The sequence below is a fragment of the Macrobrachium rosenbergii genome, chromosome 49 (genome assembly GCF_040412425.1).
Source record: "Macrobrachium rosenbergii isolate ZJJX-2024 chromosome 49, ASM4041242v1, whole genome shotgun sequence".
Taxonomy (NCBI): Eukaryota; Metazoa; Arthropoda; class Malacostraca; order Decapoda; family Palaemonidae; genus Macrobrachium; species Macrobrachium rosenbergii.
Window position 1 is genome coordinate 36378606 of NC_089789.1, and position 19272 is coordinate 36397877.

General features: G+C 35.9%; 1 protein-coding gene across 1 annotated transcript; it reads left to right on the forward strand.

Annotated features, from left to right (window-relative positions):
* The first annotated feature begins 17263 nt into the window (after positions 1-17263).
* LOC136832362 (uncharacterized) lies at positions 17264-17826 on the forward strand. Its single transcript, XM_067093271.1, has 2 exons — positions 17264-17374; positions 17476-17826. The coding sequence occupies exons 1-2, from the start codon at positions 17264-17266 to the stop codon at positions 17824-17826; spliced, it is 462 nt and encodes a 153-aa protein (XP_066949372.1).
* Positions 17827-19272: the final 1446 nt, after the last annotated feature.

The following is a 19272-nucleotide window of genomic DNA, read 5'->3' on the forward strand; positions in this document are numbered from 1 at the left end:
TGGCCCAAGAGTGGCCTATGCTGTTGGCACCTATAGCGGTCCAGGCGCACGATCATGGCTAACTTTAACCTTGCATAAAATAAAAACTACTGAGGCTAGAGGGCTACACACTAGTATATTTGATGATTGGAGGATGGATGAGCAACATACCAATTTGCAGCCCTCTAGCCCCAGTAGTTTTAAAGATCTGAGGGCGGACAGAAAAAGTGCGGACGGACAGACAAATAGCCATCTCAGTAGTTTTCTTTTACAGAAAACTAAAACGAAATTATTCTGCTGCATAGCAATTAGGTTCGAAGGGCTACTCGAAATTATGGGACATGTCGAGTACATTACGAAAGCCCTTTCAATGATGGCACTGAACGTATTTGTCATTCATAAAATGTATAATTTATGAAATATAACATTACGTTCAGCGTAATGAATAAATGACACTTGATCGTCTCAACTCTCCACTTTTAAGCTTTATCATCATTGTCAATTTTAAACTTTATTATTATTATTATTATTATTATTATTATTTATTATTATTATTATTATTATTATTATTATTATTATTCATACATTACAGAGACAGTAACTCCTTTTTTTTCTTGCAAATAAATGAATAAATTATGAATATTTTTTAAGTCAAAGCGAAATGTATAAAACCCATTACGTCTAAACCAATATATGTGACAGGTATTTAGTGAAGTACACGAATCTTTCATCACACTTACTGAAAGAACAAAACTGAAGAATTGTTAACAAATTAAGAAGCCGTACGTAAAATGATACATGAAGAAGCGAGAAAAAACAAAAGACTATACATCACTTGTTCATTTCTTTTATGACGAGAAAACGTGGAACTGAAGCATTTGCATTGCTTCTTTAGCATTATTATTCATGGTCATTCGACCTCCTTAATAAATGCCAAATATGTTAACAAGATAATGAAGAAGGTAAAAAGTTCTCTGTAAATTACCACCGTAACCAACCAGTTATTAATCCTACTTAGTGTCTAATATGTCTGCTCCTCCTAAGGTTAGGTCGCACGATGAGGAATTGCTGTGTGATTATACACAAATATAAGAAAATATTTATGTAAGACGCAGTGAGACTAACAGGTACTATACAAGATTTATACGCAGCGCTTTCTCTCTCTCTCTCTCTCTCTCTCTCTCTCTCTCTCACACACACACACACACACACACACATATATATATATATATATATATATATATATATATATATATATATATATATATATATATATATATATATATATATATATATATATTGAGAGAGAGAGAGAGAGAGAGAGAGAGAGAGAGAGAGAGAGAGAGAGAGAGACTTATATATGTATGTATGTGTGTGTGGCATGGCACATAAAAATATGAATATATATAATATATATTATATATATATATATATATATATATATATATATATATATATATATATATATACATATATATATATATATATACATACATACATACATGTACTGTAGTATGTACCGAACTCCAAACCACAGGTTAGTAAGAAAGTCTTGTGGGGATCGGAAGCACCTGTCCTCCGCAGGAGGAAAGTTTATCTCCAATTTGTGGCGTCTCCACCCAGATAAATCGCAGAGCCCTTCTCGGTTCTTGAGTAAGTCAGGAACCACCAGCAAATCCGTCATTATCTCCCGTCCGAGTCTGTCACAGGCGTATCATAACACCCCGTATTCCCCTCGTAAAACTTAATCTATTGAAACACGCCCGACACTCTCCTAAAACGTCATGCCCGGGGAATAATGATGATTCCCGCTCGTTGATTTATCACGGGATAACCACGCCAGATGAGATGCTTGTAGATCATGGCCACTGAGAGAGAGAGAGAGAGAGAGAGAGAGAGAGAGAGAGAGAGAAAATAGAAATGAGAATCAGCACTCTTGGCCTTGAAACCATCTGACGCTGGGCTGCTGCCGAGGACCGAGAAACATTCTTCTTCTTCTTCTTCTTCTTCTTCTTCTTCTTCTTCTTCTTCTTCTTCTTCTTCTTCTTTCAGCGAGTAATCAAAAACTGACCCAAGTAATGAAAAGGCAAAACGGCGTCTCGGCTGCAGGTGGACCTGCGAATCTTGGATGCGGTTGGGCTCCTCCCTCCTTCGGCGCCTTCCACTGATTCCTGATGCCACTGCTAACTCCCACACCTATCGCTGCTGCTGCTACTACTACTACTACTCCAACTCGTTTTACTGCTGCTACTGCTTTTATTCGCGCTTATTCATAATCCTCGTTGTAGTGATATCGAGACGGCTATCATTCACGTACTATTCCTGACTCCACCTATCGTAACTACTACTACTACTACTACTACTACTACTACTCCTACTCCAATTCTTTTTCCTGCTACTACTGCTTTTATTCATGCTTATTCTAATCCTTGTTGTACTGACATCGATGCGACTATCATTCATATACTATTCCTGACTCCACCTATCGTAACTACTACTACTACTACTACTACTAATACTCCTATTCCAATTCCTTTTCCTGCTACTACTGCTTTTATTCCTGCTTATTCTAATCCTTGTTGTACTGACATCGATGCGACTATCATTCATATACTATTCCTGACTCCACCTATCGTAACTACTACTACTACTACTACTGCTACTGCTCCTGTTCCTACTACCCCAACTCTTTTTACTGCTACTGCTGCTTTTATTCCTGCTTATTCATAATCCTTGTTGTAGTGATATCGAAATGGCTATCATTCATATATTATTCCTAACTCCACCTGTCGCAACTACTACTACTACTACTACTACTACCCTTTGCTGAGCTGATATCATTTATTCCTAAAAGCCCCACCTATCATTAGTGCTTCTGTTACTAATGTTCCAACTACTTTTTCTGCTTAAACTGCTTCTACCGACTCGTAATCTTACTTTTACTGATATCGTTACTTCTATCACTGTTCTTCTTACTGCCATCACACCCAATGCTTATTCTTAGTTTTTCCGATGCTGTTAATCCTACTGACAATAATTCTATTCCTACTTTTTCATATGCCATTACTCCTTCTCCCGTTCCTCGTCCTCAGTATCTTTTCTCTCTCTCTCTCTCTCTCCATATATATCACCTATTATCACTCCTACCACTGCGCTGCTATTGCTCCATCCGTTTCTTCTATTTTTTCTCTCTCTCTCTCTCTCTCTCTCTCTCTCTCTCTCTCTCTCTCTCTCTCTACTCCCTTATTACCACTCCTACCACTGCTATTACTAATTCCGTTTTTTTTCATCTCTCTCTCTCTCTCTCTCTCTCTCTCTCTCTCTCTCTCTCTCTCTCTCTATTATCACCCCTACCCATATATCTCTTATTATCACTCCTCAAGTGGTATTATTCCTCTCTCTCTCTCTCTCTCTCTCCTCTCTCTCTCTCCACCCATATATCTCTTATTATCACTCCTACAAGTGCTATTATTATTCCTTCTCTCTCCTCTCTCTCTCTCTCTCTCTCTCTCTCTCCACCCATATATCTCTTATTATCACTCCTACCATATATCTCTTATTATCACTCCTACGAGTGCTATTATTCCTTCTCTCTCTCTCTCTCTCTCTCTCTCTCTCTCTCTCTCTCTCTCTCTCTCTCTCTCTCCACCCATACATAGCCCTTCTTTGGCTGAGTCGATTGAGCTTCAGACTGTCACTCGATGGGCCGGAGTTCAATTCCACCGACTGGCTGATGAAGAGTTAGATGAATTTATTTCTGGTGATAGAAATTCATTTCTCGCTATAATGTGGTTCGGATTCCACAATAAGCTGTAGGTCCCGTTGCTAAGTAACCAGTTGATTCTTAGCCACGTAAAATAAGTCTAATCCTTCGGGCCAGCCCTAGGAGAGCTGTGAATCAGCTCAGTGGTCTGGTTAAACTAAGATATACTTAACTTTTTCCGCCCATACATCTCCTGTTATCACTCCTACCAGTGCTATTATTCCTTCCGTTTCTTCTGATTTCTCTCTCTCTCTCTCTCTCTCTCTCTCTCTCTCTCATCACCTATTATCACTCCTACCAGTGCTCTTATTTCTTCACTTCCTCTTATCACTCTCTCTTCTCTCTCAGTCTCTCTCTCTCTCTCTCTCTCTCTCTCTCTCTCTCTCTCTCTGTGTGTGCCCTGTAATATTGTTATTAATATTTTTTGGGAGCGACTGGTCTTAGCCATTTTCATTCATCTTCCCTCACCGCATGAGATCATCAGCTGATTGCTGCTGTCTCTGTCGGGATATTCATCTCTTCTCCTGCCTCTTCCTCCTGCAGAAACTATTTAGTAAAGAAGATAATTGCCATCTTGCCGATGAAGAATAACTAAGAGTTTAGGAAATATAAATAAATAAATAATGCTAGTCAAAGCAGAAGCAGATAAGAAAAGTCTATTTTTCGTAAGTTTGTAAACGATAGTTATCAATAGTTACTGTTATTTCTCTTTAATAAACAAATAAATAAATTTTTATTGATTTTACAATCTTTTTTAGCCTTTTGCAATACATTTCAAAAGGGAAGCTTATGGTAAATTATGAAAACTAATTAAAATAGACAAAATATAGTATAAATCAAATATTATTTTTGTAAGTTCTGTAATCATTAGGGATGACTGAAACAGGAAATAAGGATTTTTTTTTTTTTTTTAAGTTTTGTAACCTATGGTTTTGGAGACCACCAATCTTCCATAAGAAAACGACTTTAAAAACTCACCATTATCCGTCCAATTTCAACTTCCCTAAAGCAAAGGGGAGAATGCGGTCACTTCGCATCAGTTAAGACAGGTACCAAAGGGAAAAAAAAAAACCACGTCCACTTATATTAATGCATCATCTTCGGTATCCATTAGTCATAATTTATTCTCCGCGGAAAACCAAATGACTCGACGTTCCTCTGCTAAGTGCCCTCAGCCGAACCTTCAATCTTGATCAGTCATTTGCTTCATTCTTTCAGTCATTCACTTGGTTCCTTCTCTGAGTCTTTCATTCAGTGAATTGTCCACACCTTCAGTCGGTTCCTCTTTCAGTCATTCACTTGGTTTTTTCTCCAGTGATTCACTTGATTTTTTTTTCTATGTCTTTCATTCAGTGAACAGTCCACACCTTCAATCGGTTCATTCTATCAGTTATTCACTTGGTTTTTCTTTCATCTGAACAGTCTTTCATTCAGTCTTTCAGTCATTCACCTGGTTCATTCTCTGAGTCTCATTCAGTGAACAGTCCACGCTGCAGTCGGCTCCTTCTGTCAGTCATTCACGTGGTTCATTCTCTAAGTCTTTCATTCAGTGGACAGTCCACACCTTCAAACGGTTCCTTCTTCCAGTCATTCACGTGGTTCATTCTCCGAGTCTTTCATTCAGTGAACAGTACACACGTTCATTCGGTTTCTTTTTTTTTTTTTTTTTCATTATTCACCTGGTTCCACCTCTAAGTCCTTCATTCAGTGAATAGTCAACACCTTCAGTCGGTTCCTTCTTCCAGTCATTCACTTTGTTCATTCTCTGAATCTTTCATTCAGTGGACAGTCCATACCTTCAATCGGTTCCTTCGTCCAGTCATTTTCTTGGTTCATTCTCTAAGTCTTTCATTCAGTGGACAGTCCACACCTTCAATCGGTTCCTTCTTTCAGTCATTCACCTGGTTCATTCTCTAAGTCTTTCATTCAGTGGACAGCCCACACTTTCAGTCGGTGCCTTCTTTCATCCATCACTTGGTCCATTCTCTGAGTCTTTCATTCAGTAAACAGTCCAAACTTTCAGTCGGTTCCTTCTTTCATTCATTCACTTGGTCCATTCTCTGAGTCTTTCATTCAGTGAAAAGTCCACACCTTCATTCGGTTCCTTTTTTTCATCATTCACTTGGTTCCACCTCTGGGTCTTTCATTCAGTGAACAGTCTACATCTTCATTCGATTCCTTCTTTCAGTCATTCACTCGGTTTCTCCTCTAAGTCTTTAATTCAGTCAACACTCCACACTTTCAGTCGGTTCCTTCTTTCAGTCATTCGCTCTGTTCTCAATCATCAGTCGTTCGATCTCTACTCTCTTGCTCTTCGAAGTAGAATGGGATCATTATCATAAATTCACCAACTCACTCTTTCTGTTGGGTCCTCTGGCCTTATTGTTACCCATTGCCAGTCCCATTAGACACCTACTGAGCTATTTTCGAAGACTTACAATGTTATTGCCTTTTTTTTTTTTTTTTTTTTGTTCTTTTATCTGTTTTCTAGTTTGCCTTTAACGACAACAGTGGCAGCTATATGTATATAATGCATCAGTTGCATCGTACTTATGATATGCCTATCATCTTATGCTAATCTGCATTTCCTGTTTAAGATTTTAGGACTTAAACATTGACCGTCTGCGTTACACACAGGAAAATAATAAATGCATGAATGCTTTTTACATAGCAAGAATACGCTTCTACATGAGATTTAGCAATGACCGATCGTCTGCTTGCATGCTTGATTTATTGCTTTCATTTTCAAAATGAAACAAAATGGTGCTGGAAAACTCATTTTTGTTTTACATGTTTTTGTACGTCTGAAGTTCAGCAGTCTTGGAACCAGGTTTTTTTTTTTTAGTCATGTCTAGCAATTATGCCTAGCAATTACAACCTAAGATTCTTTTTTTATTAGCAATTTCAGGATCCCTCTTTTACACCATTTAAAAATAAATAAAAAAAAACTCCTATCATTACCTCGCCGGAGCTGTGTTTCCAATTCGGTCGTAATCACTTGGTTGTCTGTCTCTCAGGGTAATTAAGGCCAAAAATATTTATGTAATTTCTAGGGTAATTGGTCAACATTGGCAAAAGGCCTTCAGGATTTCTTGTAGAAGGTGTGTGTGTTTTTTTTTTTTTATTCATTTAGAGTCCTTGGCCGAAGGAAATACTATTTCAGAGCCGCAGAAGATTTACTGGTTTATTTAAAGATTGAATAAACTAGCGTTACGTCGACGCCGACAGTTTTTTTTTATAGTATTATCGGTAGGGTAATATTATATGTAATCACGTAATTTGACATAATTTTTCGCATTTTAGATACTTCGTTTCACTTGTGAGTTAATTAGGAAGAGCTGATATTTTTTATTATTGTTTTCTCATGGACACACATGAGCATGTATAGAAATAATCAACACACAATCACGTGTGGAACAGAAATAAATTTTTGACTCACGTCAGAATAGAACCCAGGTCTTTCAATTGAAAGGCAAGGGCGCTGCCCACTAGGCCATACAAGTCAGGTTCCAACTTCTTTTAGACTTTCAGTTGAAAGACCTGGGTTCGATCCTGATGCGAGTCAGAAATTTATAAGCATGTATATATATTATACATATATATGTATATAATATAATATATATATATATTATATACATATATATAATATATATATGCACATATATAGTATATATATATATATATATATATATATATATATATATATATATATATATATATATATATATATACATTTGTGTGTGTGTGTGTGTACATAGTGTGTATGTGTGTGTAAGTGTGTATATATTACACAAATACAGTATAAGTAAAATTCGATGCATAACCACATTATTCGAAACAAGGCAGAATCCCTCAATTTTTGGAGACTTTGCATGACATTTTGTCTGGGGTATAATCGGCCCGGGGCACAACGAGATGTACAGCAAATGAAGTCTGTTGCCCAAAAACAAGAGTTATTACGAAGTCAGGAATCTTCTTTCACGAGGGCATGTCCATGGGAATGGGGTACGTTGACTTCCATCATTACCTGGCGTCAAAGTGGTAATGGTCCACTCTTAAGAAGTCTTTAAGGGACGCCGGGGCTTTGTTTTGCTCTCAGAGGGTACGTTAACGAAATCCCATCAAGATCGTCATTGTATACGTTTCAAAGTTATCTTGTTTCCTTACGGAGTTAGAAACCTGGTTAAATTCTCTCTGTTTCTCTTTTCTTTTACGCGCAGTTATTCTTCCTTCAGCTGCACTCTGCTTGAATTGCCTGCCTCTCCAGGTCGTCCTTTGTGCTTTTATGTCATGATCTTTTGGGCCTTGCCATTGGTCGGTCGGTGTCCTCGCATTTCTATATCTGATTTTTTTTTTTAATTAATTGCTACGTTTTTGTTCTCATCCCATGTCCTGTGAATGCGGTTATATATATATATATATATATATATATATATATATATATATATATATATATATATATATATATATATATATACATGTATGTATATATGAAATATATATATATATATTTTTATATATATGTATATATATATGTATGAAAACAACACAAACCATGAAGGTTCGAAATCCTAGAACAACGCCTTGCAGAACTCCTCCTTCTTTCACATTATGCGGGGATGAAGTTTAGCTTCGAATCCACAAAACTTGGAAGTCACTGAACCCACGAAATAGAATTACAAACAATGACAAAAAAGTTATATCGTTCACAACAACAACAACAACAACAAAAATATAAAAAAAAATAGGTAACTTCCCAATGTCATTTCGACTGCTGGTCATTTCCCACCATATTTCAGTGAATCCCTCGAGGAGGCGAAAGTGATGGAGCAGAAAATCACAATCATTAGACTTTTTCTTTGACAAAGGAAAAGTAATTTATGTCGATTTGTCACATAAGCATGGACATATATACACATGCATTCAGTCACACTCATTCTTACACACTCACGCGAACACACATGCACACACACACGCCATGCACACACATGCATGCTATGCACACACATACACGCACACGCCATGCATGCACATACACATACGCCGTGCATACACACACACGCCATGCACACATATTTACATATACGCCATACATATACATACACACACGCCATGCATACACAAACACACAATCCATGCACGCACATGTACATATACGCCATGCACACACATACACGTACGCCATGAACAACAAAGTTTTTTTTTTTTAGTGAAGCGTTACTAAGAATATGCGACACAAAATTTGTTTAAATTTTTTTAATGGAAAATTACTTTATTTTAGCCTTCTTTAATGAATACGCGAACAAATATTTTTCATTCAAATTTGAGGCTCGAAATGAGTAAATATGTAAATGAAACTTATAAAAAAAATAGGTAGCGATTTTATGTGACTGACCTTGAGTTAAAAAAGAACGGGGTCTGTTCCTGTTTCTTTTTAGTCCGCACTTTTTCTGTCCGCACTTTTTCTGTCCGCCCTCAGATCTTAAAAACTACTGAGGCTAGAGGGCTGAAAATTGGTATGTTGATCATCCACCTTTCAATCATCAAACATAACAAATTGCAGCCCTCTAGCCTCGATAGTTTTCATTTTATTTAAGGTTAAAATTAGCCAAAATCGTGCATCTGGCAACGATATAGGCCAGGCCACCACCTGACCGTGGTCAAGGTTTCATGGGCCGCGGCTCATACAGCATTATAGCGAGACCATCGAAAGATAGATCTATTTTCGGTGGCATTGATTATACGACGTACAGAAAACTCGATTGCCCCAAAGAAACTTTGGCGCATATTTTACTTGTTTTTGTTTCAGTGTCGATAAACTGGAATCAGACACAAGACTATAATTAGGAACTTTATTAAAAGACAGTATAAGTAAGAGCCTAATTAAAAGTTATGTAGTTTTCAAGTACATGACCATGAGAAAGAAAAAGTAATAAGTTCTTGTTTTTTTTTTTTTATTTTGATATAAATGATCAAAAGCAAAACTCGTGCAAGAAAATAATTTTGTTTTTGGGTATCATCACGGAGAACATAGATAAATTACAGTGCGTTTGTTATTAATGACCTGTCAACACAAGCAAGGGTACGAATATGAACAGTGAAATAAAAGGTTTTTTTGTAGATAGTACGACTAAAATAAAAGGAAAATATTAAGTTCAAGTGAATGGCGAGATATGACAATAATGTAAAAATCACTGCCCGTTAAAAGATAAAACGTAAATCGTAAATCTATTTTTTTCTCGTATTCTTGGTAACAATTCATGAAATGAACGCAGCAAGAGAAATATTGTTTGTGACTAATTACCAGGGAACCAGATAGATCTTGAAGTGTTATATTATTCTATTTCCCAATTAACACTAAATACTACAAGCATGAATGACTTAAACAAATTGAAATTTAAAAGAAAAAATCGCTCCAGAACTTCCATTTAACCAGGTTTATTAACAGAGACCCTTGAAGGCCATTCGTTCTTCATCGACGCCTTGGTCTGTCAACCTCTCTTTTAATTCCACCCTTCTTGGTTCTCTCCAGTCATCATCTTCCGTCTTATTCTCCTACCCCTCTTCCCCCCACATACCTCCACAAAGCCACCACCCCCCTACCATGACTGACCCGTACACCCGCCCATAATCTCTCCCAGTAGCCACCGCGAGGAGCCGTGGGCGTAATCTAGACATTATTATACGCTGAAAAGATCACAAAAAAAATGTTTTTTTTTTTTCTCTCGCGCACTGGTCGAGTTTTTCTGACCGCAGCTGGCGCCGATTCGCACACCCTTTGTACCTCCCACACGCACACACGCATGCACGCACACACACACACATAGCCACACAAATACACACACACACACACACACGAGCATGCGCGATAACTCAGACTCGAAAAGTACAAGAAAAAGGAAGGTGACGAAATGGAAAAGTCGAATAATACAAGATAAAAGAAAATATATATATAAAAAAAAAATGAAGAGGTTCAACCTCTAAGGAAGCTTAAGACTCCCCTCTCGAAGGAAAAATAAAAAGAGTACAGCCGTCGTTAACGCTAAAGCAAACACGGTTCGACAGCCACGTTAATCGGTAAAACCGTAGCGGGGGTAATCAACGGTTCTGGCTAATTGAAAGTCATCTCTCTCTAGTATAAATGCAGCCATCTGCATTTTCTCTCTTATTTAAGAGGGAAACCTCTCTGGTGTAAATGCAGCTATCTGCATCTTCTCTCTTATTTAAGAGATAAGCCTATCTGGTACAAACGCAGTCATCTGCATCTCCTCTCTTATGTAAGAGAGAAGCCTCTCTGGTATAAACACAACCAACTGTACGATTCAATAAGTTTCTGTCGAAAGATATTCCTCTGTCCGTTTTGTTACTGTCTGTCTGTCTGTTCGTTTGTCCGTTTTTGTTCTGTCACCCTGAGGGCAGCAGGTCCTTTCAAGTTGGGAGTATTTTGTTGAGAAGATTAAGAGAATTGCTGTGTACTTTTGGGAGTATTTTGTTGAGAAGATTAAGAGAATTGCTGTGTACTTTTTAGTGATAAAAGTTCTTCTTATTCTTCTTTTCATCATTGTTTTGTCATTCTTCTTCTTCTTCTTCTCCCTCTTCTTCTTCTTTTTCTTCTTATTAATGCTTATCATTATTATTAATGAATTATTAGAATTATTAATGCATTATTATTATTATTATTAGTAGTAGTAGTAGTAGTAGTAGTAGTAGTAGCATTAATGCTATCAGAAAAATAGCTCTTATTAATGCATTACTATCAGAATAATAGCTCTTGTTAATGCAGTACTATCAGAATAATAGCTCTTATTAATGCATTACTATCAGAATAATATCTATTATTAATGCAGTACTATCAGAATAATAGCTCTTATTAATGCATTACTATCAGAATAATAGCTCTTATTAATGCATTACTGTCAGAATAATAGCTCTTGTTAATGCAGTACTATCGGAATAATGGCTCTTATTAATGCATTACTATCAGAATAATAGCTACTATTATTGCATTGCTATCAGCATAGTTGCTACTATTAATGCATTATTATTAGAATAACAGCTCTCATTAATACATTACTATCAGAATAATAGTTGTTATTAATGCATTACTATCAGCAGAGTTGCTATGATCAGTGTATTACTGTTAACACAGTTACTATCATTAATGTAGTACTACAACATCAGATGCCTGCCTCGAGCCAAAAAAAAAAAAACTCCGTACTCTTGGCGTGTAGAAGGTAACTTAAAATACCAGTTTTGTTTTTTCCCCAAAGGTAATCATTACAAAATGCAAGCTTGAAAACAACCTCCCTTAACTGCTGCTGACTGCCGTTAATAAAACGAACTGGTTCCCGTCAAAGATTTACCTCCTAAGTGCTTGAAAAAAATAATAATTTAAAATAAAAAAAACTTTGCTGGAAATCGTTGGGATATTGTGATGCAGCCCTGGTGGAGGTGATTGTGGGCAGGCCCAGATTAACACCGAATTGTATTATGCAGGACGGGACAATAGAGGGAGGTTTAATGTCTTTCTCTCTCTCTCTCTCTCTCTCTCTCTCTCTCTCTCTCTATATATATATATATATATATATATATATATATATATATATTATATATATATATATATATATATATATATATATATATGCACACATATATATAAGAGGGGTTAGATATAGACAGTTCTCAGGAAATGTTTTTCTCTCTTGATTCACACATAGATCAGTGGAGCACAATGGATTCTTCAAGACACGGGTTTTACCTACAGAAAATGTTACACTTCCGATTTTAAGCAAGGATTTTCAGTGAGGGCGCTAGCCGTAGTCTTCTCAACCTAGACTGTGACCCATTACAGTTATCTAACTCCCAGGTTCCTTGTACACTCCTTAGATTAACAGGGGAACAAGGGCCTTATACCGAAGGTGGCCATGTTGTCGTTTCTTCGTCAAGGGATCGAGCCCAGGTTCTTACGCTTGCGAGAGGCTCTGAAAATCATTGTTCAGTAAAACTAGCTATCAGATAAGGATATCCAGTCCAGGCTCGACAAAAAACGAAAGGGAAGCACGATTATGGCTAATTTTAACCTTAAATAAAATAAAAACTACTGAGGCTAGAGGGCTACAATTTGGTATGTTTGATGATTGGAGGGTGGATGATCAACATACCAATTTACAGCCATCTAGCCTCAGTAGTTTTTAAGATCTGAGGGCGGACAGAAAAAGTGAAGCGGGCAGACAAATAGCCATCTCAGTAAGTTTCTTTTACAGAAAACTAAAACTGAATCGGGGCTATAGGGTTCCAAAGCTTTGCTGTGGGTGGGTTGTAACTCATTTGAATCTTGCCAAGCTTGATTCGTCGATAAACATATAAAATTGTCTCATAATTCTTACTGTGTAAAACGCACCGTGAAATTTGTTGACGATGCTGGACCTGTGTGAGCTATTCTGTATCGGTATGATAAATAAACAAGAAAATGCATACCTAGAAGGAGATACGCTTAAAAAAACTTTCTTAGCTTAACCTTTAATACAGTCAGTTTATTAGGGAAAGGTTTAAAAAAATAAAAGTTTTCGCTTGTTAAAATCTCTTACGTAACAGTCTCCTGTCGATGCCTGTTTTTGACTCTCTCTCTCTCTCTCTCTCTCTCTCTCTCTCTCTCTCTCTCTCTCTCTCTCTCTCTCTTCTCTCTCTTTCCTTGAGAAGAATGTGTTTCAGTGCATTATTTTCTCTCATAATCACTCTCCTGTTAGGTATCATAAGAATTAAGTTCAGAAAAAATTCTCTCTCTCTCTCTTAGTACTGAGAAAAAGGTAATTTAGATCTCTCTCTCTCTCTCTCTCTCTCTCTTAATATATATTGTAATTGATGATATGTTGGTTCTGTGGAATATTATTGTCTCTCTCTCTCTCTCTCTCTCTCTCTCTCTCTCTCTCTCTCTCTCTCAATCTTCATGATAAAGATTCGAGCTCTGTGCAAACTCTCATCTCTCTTCCTCTGTCTTAGTAATGAGAAAAAGGTAATTGAGAGTTTCTTCTCTCTCTCTCTCTCTCTCTCTCTCTCTCTCTCTCTCTCTCTATCTCTTAATATATATATATATATATATATATATATATATATATATATATATATATATATATATATATATATATATATATTATATTAGAACAACTGATTATAATAAGTTGGTACTATGGAATTTTATCTCTCTCTCTCTCTCTCTCTCTCTCTCTCTCTCAGTCTTCATGATAAAGATTCGAGCTCTGTGCAATATTGCATATGGCTCCTCGCGCACCGTAGGAATTCCTGAGTAGGAGATTAGGATTCTTTTCCTTTAAATAATGCAAGCAAATCCTTCCAGGATTTGCCTGTTAATTTCCACGCGAGAGACAATAAAGGCATTAAGGCCAGGATATTTGCTGTCAAGTTTATACGCCACAAATTGGAGAGAGAGAGAGAGAGAGAGAGAGAGAGAGAGAGAGAGAGAGAGAGAGAGAGAGAGAGAGAGATTTTGCATTTATCATATAGATTAAAAGAGATGGAGAAAGAACTTGAAAGAAACAATGGAGAGAGAGAGAGAGAGAGAGAGAGAGAGAGAGAGAGAGAGAGAGAGAGAGAGAGATGTTACATTTACCATATAAATTAAAAGGGAAGAAGAAAGAACTCAAAACTAACAATGGAAAGAGAGAGAGAGAGAGAAGAGAGAGAGAGAGAGAAAGACATTTACCATAAAATTAAAAAGGAGGAAGAAAGAACTCAAAGAACAATGAAAGAGAGAGAGAGAGAGAGAGAATGTTACATTTACCATATAAATTAAAAGGAAGAAGAAAGAACTCAAAACTAACAATGGAGAGAGAAAGAGAGAGAGAGAAATTTACTTATATATAAATTAAAAGAGGAGAGAGAGAGAGAGAGAGAGAAAAGAGAGAGAGATGAGAAGAGAGAGAGAGAGAGAAATGTTACTTTTATCATATAAAGTGAAAGGAGGAAGAAAAAAATTCAAAACTAACAATGAAAGAAGAGAGAGAGAGAGAGAGGTGGAGGAGAAATGTTACATTTACCGTATAGATTAAAAGTGAAGAAGAAAGAACTCAAAACTAGCAATGACAGAGAGAGAGAGAGAGAGAGAGAGAGAGAGACAGATACATACTTGCATCACACACACACACACACATACACATACACACATACAGTGTATATATATATATATATATATATATATATATATATATATATATATATATATATATATATATATATATATATATATATATATATAAATATAAATGTGTGTGTGCGTGGATAGATAGCGACCTTTGGTATACTGGCACAGTCAAAAACTGCTCGCGTTCAAACAAATGCTCACATGTTAGTGTATCAGTGAGCAATCAGCTGTAAAAATATTTATTTAAATAATTCACTTATTTTGGATACAACAAATTAATCTGTAATTATCCCTGGATAATACATAATGATTTAGCACTGGGCTACAGAGCATCAGGCTACATCACTGCCTTTGCCAAATTAATGAAACGCTTTTTCCTTTGTGTTATTGTTATTATTATTATTATTATTATTATTATTATTATTATTATTATTTATTATTATTACCTTCACCAAATTAATGAAATACTTTTCCTTATTATTATTATTATTATTATTATTATTATTATTATTATTATCTTCACCAAATTAATGAAACGCTTTTCCTTTGTGATATTGTTATTATTATTATTATTATTATTATTATTATTATTATTATTATTATTATTATTATTTCACCAAATTAATCCTTTTTCAAATTAATTATTAATTATTAGTTATTATTATTATTATTATTATTATTATTATTATTATTTATTATCTTCAAATTAATGAAAAAGTTATTATTATTATTATTATTAGATATTATTATTATTATTACCAGATAATAATATTATTATTACCAAATGAATAATGGTTATGAGTTAAGTAATAAAAAAAAGTGAAAGAAAAGACACAGATTATGATAAATTTCGGAACAAATAATGCGTTGCATTCAAGAACAGTTTTTATACAATGCAATATTTTTTTATAGATCTATTTGTCTTGCGACACAGAGCATTTTGAAAAAGGTTGTTATTGCTATCTATCGATTAGTCTTTTTTTTTTTTTTAAGTTGAATGGATACTTGTCTACTTGAATATTGAAAGAAATGGGGTTTTGCAAGAAAATAAGACAGTACAGTCAATCAGGATACACAGAGGATTGAAGAGAGTTCTGTATCCTGGATGTCAGAGGGTTCATTGTTGGGGACTTACCGATTCGGTTGACTCTCGAGTTCACGACTCTCGCAGTGGACACTATTTGTATGTATATTATATATATATATATATATATATATATATATATATATATATATATATATATATATATATATATATATATACATATATATATATATATATATATATATATATATATATATAAATATGTATATATATATATATATATATATATATATATATATATATATATATATATACATAATCTATTTTTGTTGTATATAAATCTTTATGATATATATACTATATTCAGAAAGCCTATCACCATCTCTGGTCATATAATATATTTTTACTAATCTTCTTATTTGTTTGAAATTCAGGTTACCATCAAATTTTTGATCTGGTATATTTGCAAATTCCATTGTGTTTCCAATTGACTTAGTCATTTATTTGTAGCAAATTTTTCCTTATCTTCATTAGCATTTGACATTCACCTGAGTTACCATCGGCAATTTGAAAGCGAAGTCGCATCAACGAAAGGTTGCTCTGCCCTCTGGCGGACTTTGATTCAATTGGATGAAAGAGATTTATTTTGGGTGGAAGACTCAGAAAGAGAAGGGAGTAAAAATAAGAGGTCGAAGGAGGACTAGAGGGAAGAATCGGATGGTGATAAACATGAAAAAAGTGACGTTTGCCAGAAGGAGAAGCAAAACGGTTTGCAAAGAGAAGTCGCATCAAAAGAAAGGTTGCTCTGCCCTCAAGAGAGGAAGAATTAAAAAAAGAGAATGGTGATAAACATGAAAAAAGTGGTGTTCAGATGAAAGAGAAGAGGTGGAAAGAAGTAAAACGGTGGAAGATTTCAAAGAGAAGAGAAGGGAGTGGTGAGAAAGAAGAGGTGAAGAAGGAGGACAAGAGAGGAAGAATAAAAAAAAAAGAGAATGGTGATAAAACATGAAAAAAGTGGCGGCGTTTGGTTGTTAAAGAGAAACAGGAGAGAAAGAGAAGTGGGTAAACGGTGGAAGATTGCAAAGAGAAGAGAAGGGAGTGGTGAGAAAGAAGAGAGAACTGGAGAGGAAGAATTAGAAAAAAAAGAGAAGGGTGATAACAAAAACATGAAAAAGTGGGGAGAGTTTGGTTGTTAAAGAGAAAGAGAAGTGAGTAAACGGCGGAAAATTGCAAAGAGAAGAGAAGAGAGTGTTGAGACAGGAGAGGTTAGGAAAGGAGAACAGGAGAGGAAGGATGAGAAAAGAGAGCCAGCAAAAACATGAAAAAAGTGGGTGGAGTTTGGTTGTTAAAGAGAAAGAGGAGACAAAGAGAAATGAGTAAACGGCGGAAGACTGCAAAGAGAAGAGAAGAGAGTGGTGAGAAAGGAGAGGTTAGGAAGAATATGGGAAGAGGAAGAATGAGAAAAGAGAGAGGTTCGATAACAAAGTGATGAAAAAAAGTGGACTTTGAGAGCTAATCTTCAACGTAAAGAGAAAGAGGATAGAAAGAGAAATGAGTAAACGGCCGATAATTGCAAAGAGAAGAGAAGAGAGTGGTGAGAAAGAAGAGGTGCGGAAGGAGAACGGGAGAGGAAGAATGAGAAAAGAGAGAATGGTGAAAGAGGAGAGAAAGAAATCGACGAGAAATGAGCAGGAGACAGATGTCGATGAGGAAGTGAAGAATAAAAAAAAAATCAGGAAAACTGGAGGAACAGAAGAAGAGGAAGTATGCGTAGAAAGACGAGAAGTGAAGAAAGATGAAGAAAACGACCCCGGAAAAGAGAAAGAGTCAGAAGAATTGCCGAAACACGAGCAGGAGAAAGAGACGAGCAGAACGGAATAACGTGGGAGGAAGGGTGCGAGGAGAAGGCACAGGTGAGGTGTCGTGGGTATTTGGGGGCGGGCCGTAGGGAGCAGTGAGAGGTAGCGGTGAGGTGCCCGGCCCCATTGCTTCTAGGTCACAGAGGGCAGAGGATGTTGACCGGTTTGCGTAACTAAATATAATAATTAGGGAGGATTTTTTTCAAGATGGCGGCGTTATTAGAAAAGGGAGTTCTGCAGCTGAAGAGGCAAAGGAATGCGGGATTCAGGGATGGAACTTCGGAGTTCGTTCACAGACAGACGCTTTTTAACAAGCCCTTTTTTTTTCCTCTCTCCCTCTCTCTCTCCTTTTGCTCCAGTTATTATGAAGAGAGAGAGAGAGGGAGAGAAGGGGGGGGACACAAACATGAGTGTGTGTATGCGTATCTTCTTATATACAAAAGTGAATGTTTGTATGTATGTTTGTATGTTGGTGCGCTATAGAAATCCAAACCGCTTGACCTATCTAGACAAAATTTGGCACGTGGCCATCATTTGACCCAGCTTAGATAATAGTGTAGGTTTCAAACCCTTACCCTAGTGACAGACAGACAAACACAGACATCCCAGATGAAATTTTCGTTTTGAGCAGTTCCATCAGGTTTTCCTTCAGGTGCTTTATGGGTCAATGGTCATCTTTCACCTGACCGCTCCAGGTTTTCTTCCAGCCGTTGTCAGACGTATGATTAACCTGCCGTTTATCCAGGCTACTGTCCCTTTTATCCACGTATTGAGCCATTCAAGTAGCTGTTTGGCTCAACCAGACGTGCGAGATGTATGTTGGCAGTATTTTACATATAACTATATTTAGCTATCTATCTACATCAAGCTTTCTTATCCTTTTTATAGATTAATTCTGTCATGTGTAGTTACGGAGCTACAATTACTTTAAATTGCACCATGACTTTATGTACATTATCCTGTATATATACAGGTATATATATATATATATATATATATATATATATATATATATATATATATATATATATATATATATATATATATATATATAAAGCACATCATTATTCTCATCCATTTTGCTTAACGTCTTTATTGTGCACCGTTTCAGCTCGTGTCAAACATTCCGTAATCTTAGTTATTTTATAGTGCAGTCGTGTTCATTAATTTACCCCAACCCTACTTATTTTATCCGGGCTTAGGGTCAGAATAAATATAAGTCTTTATGAGTTTTATTTGATGAACAGTGGATGACGCCATTGTACTGAAAATCTTCCTAACATTAGTTGCTTATTCATCTACACTTGAGTCTCACCAGCAGCACGTCGAATCGAATCCCTGTTGATATTATATATACTGAACTGTTGATATATATATATATATATATATATATATATATATATATATATATATATATATATATATACACACAGTATATATATCAACAGTTCAGTTTCCAGCAGGGATT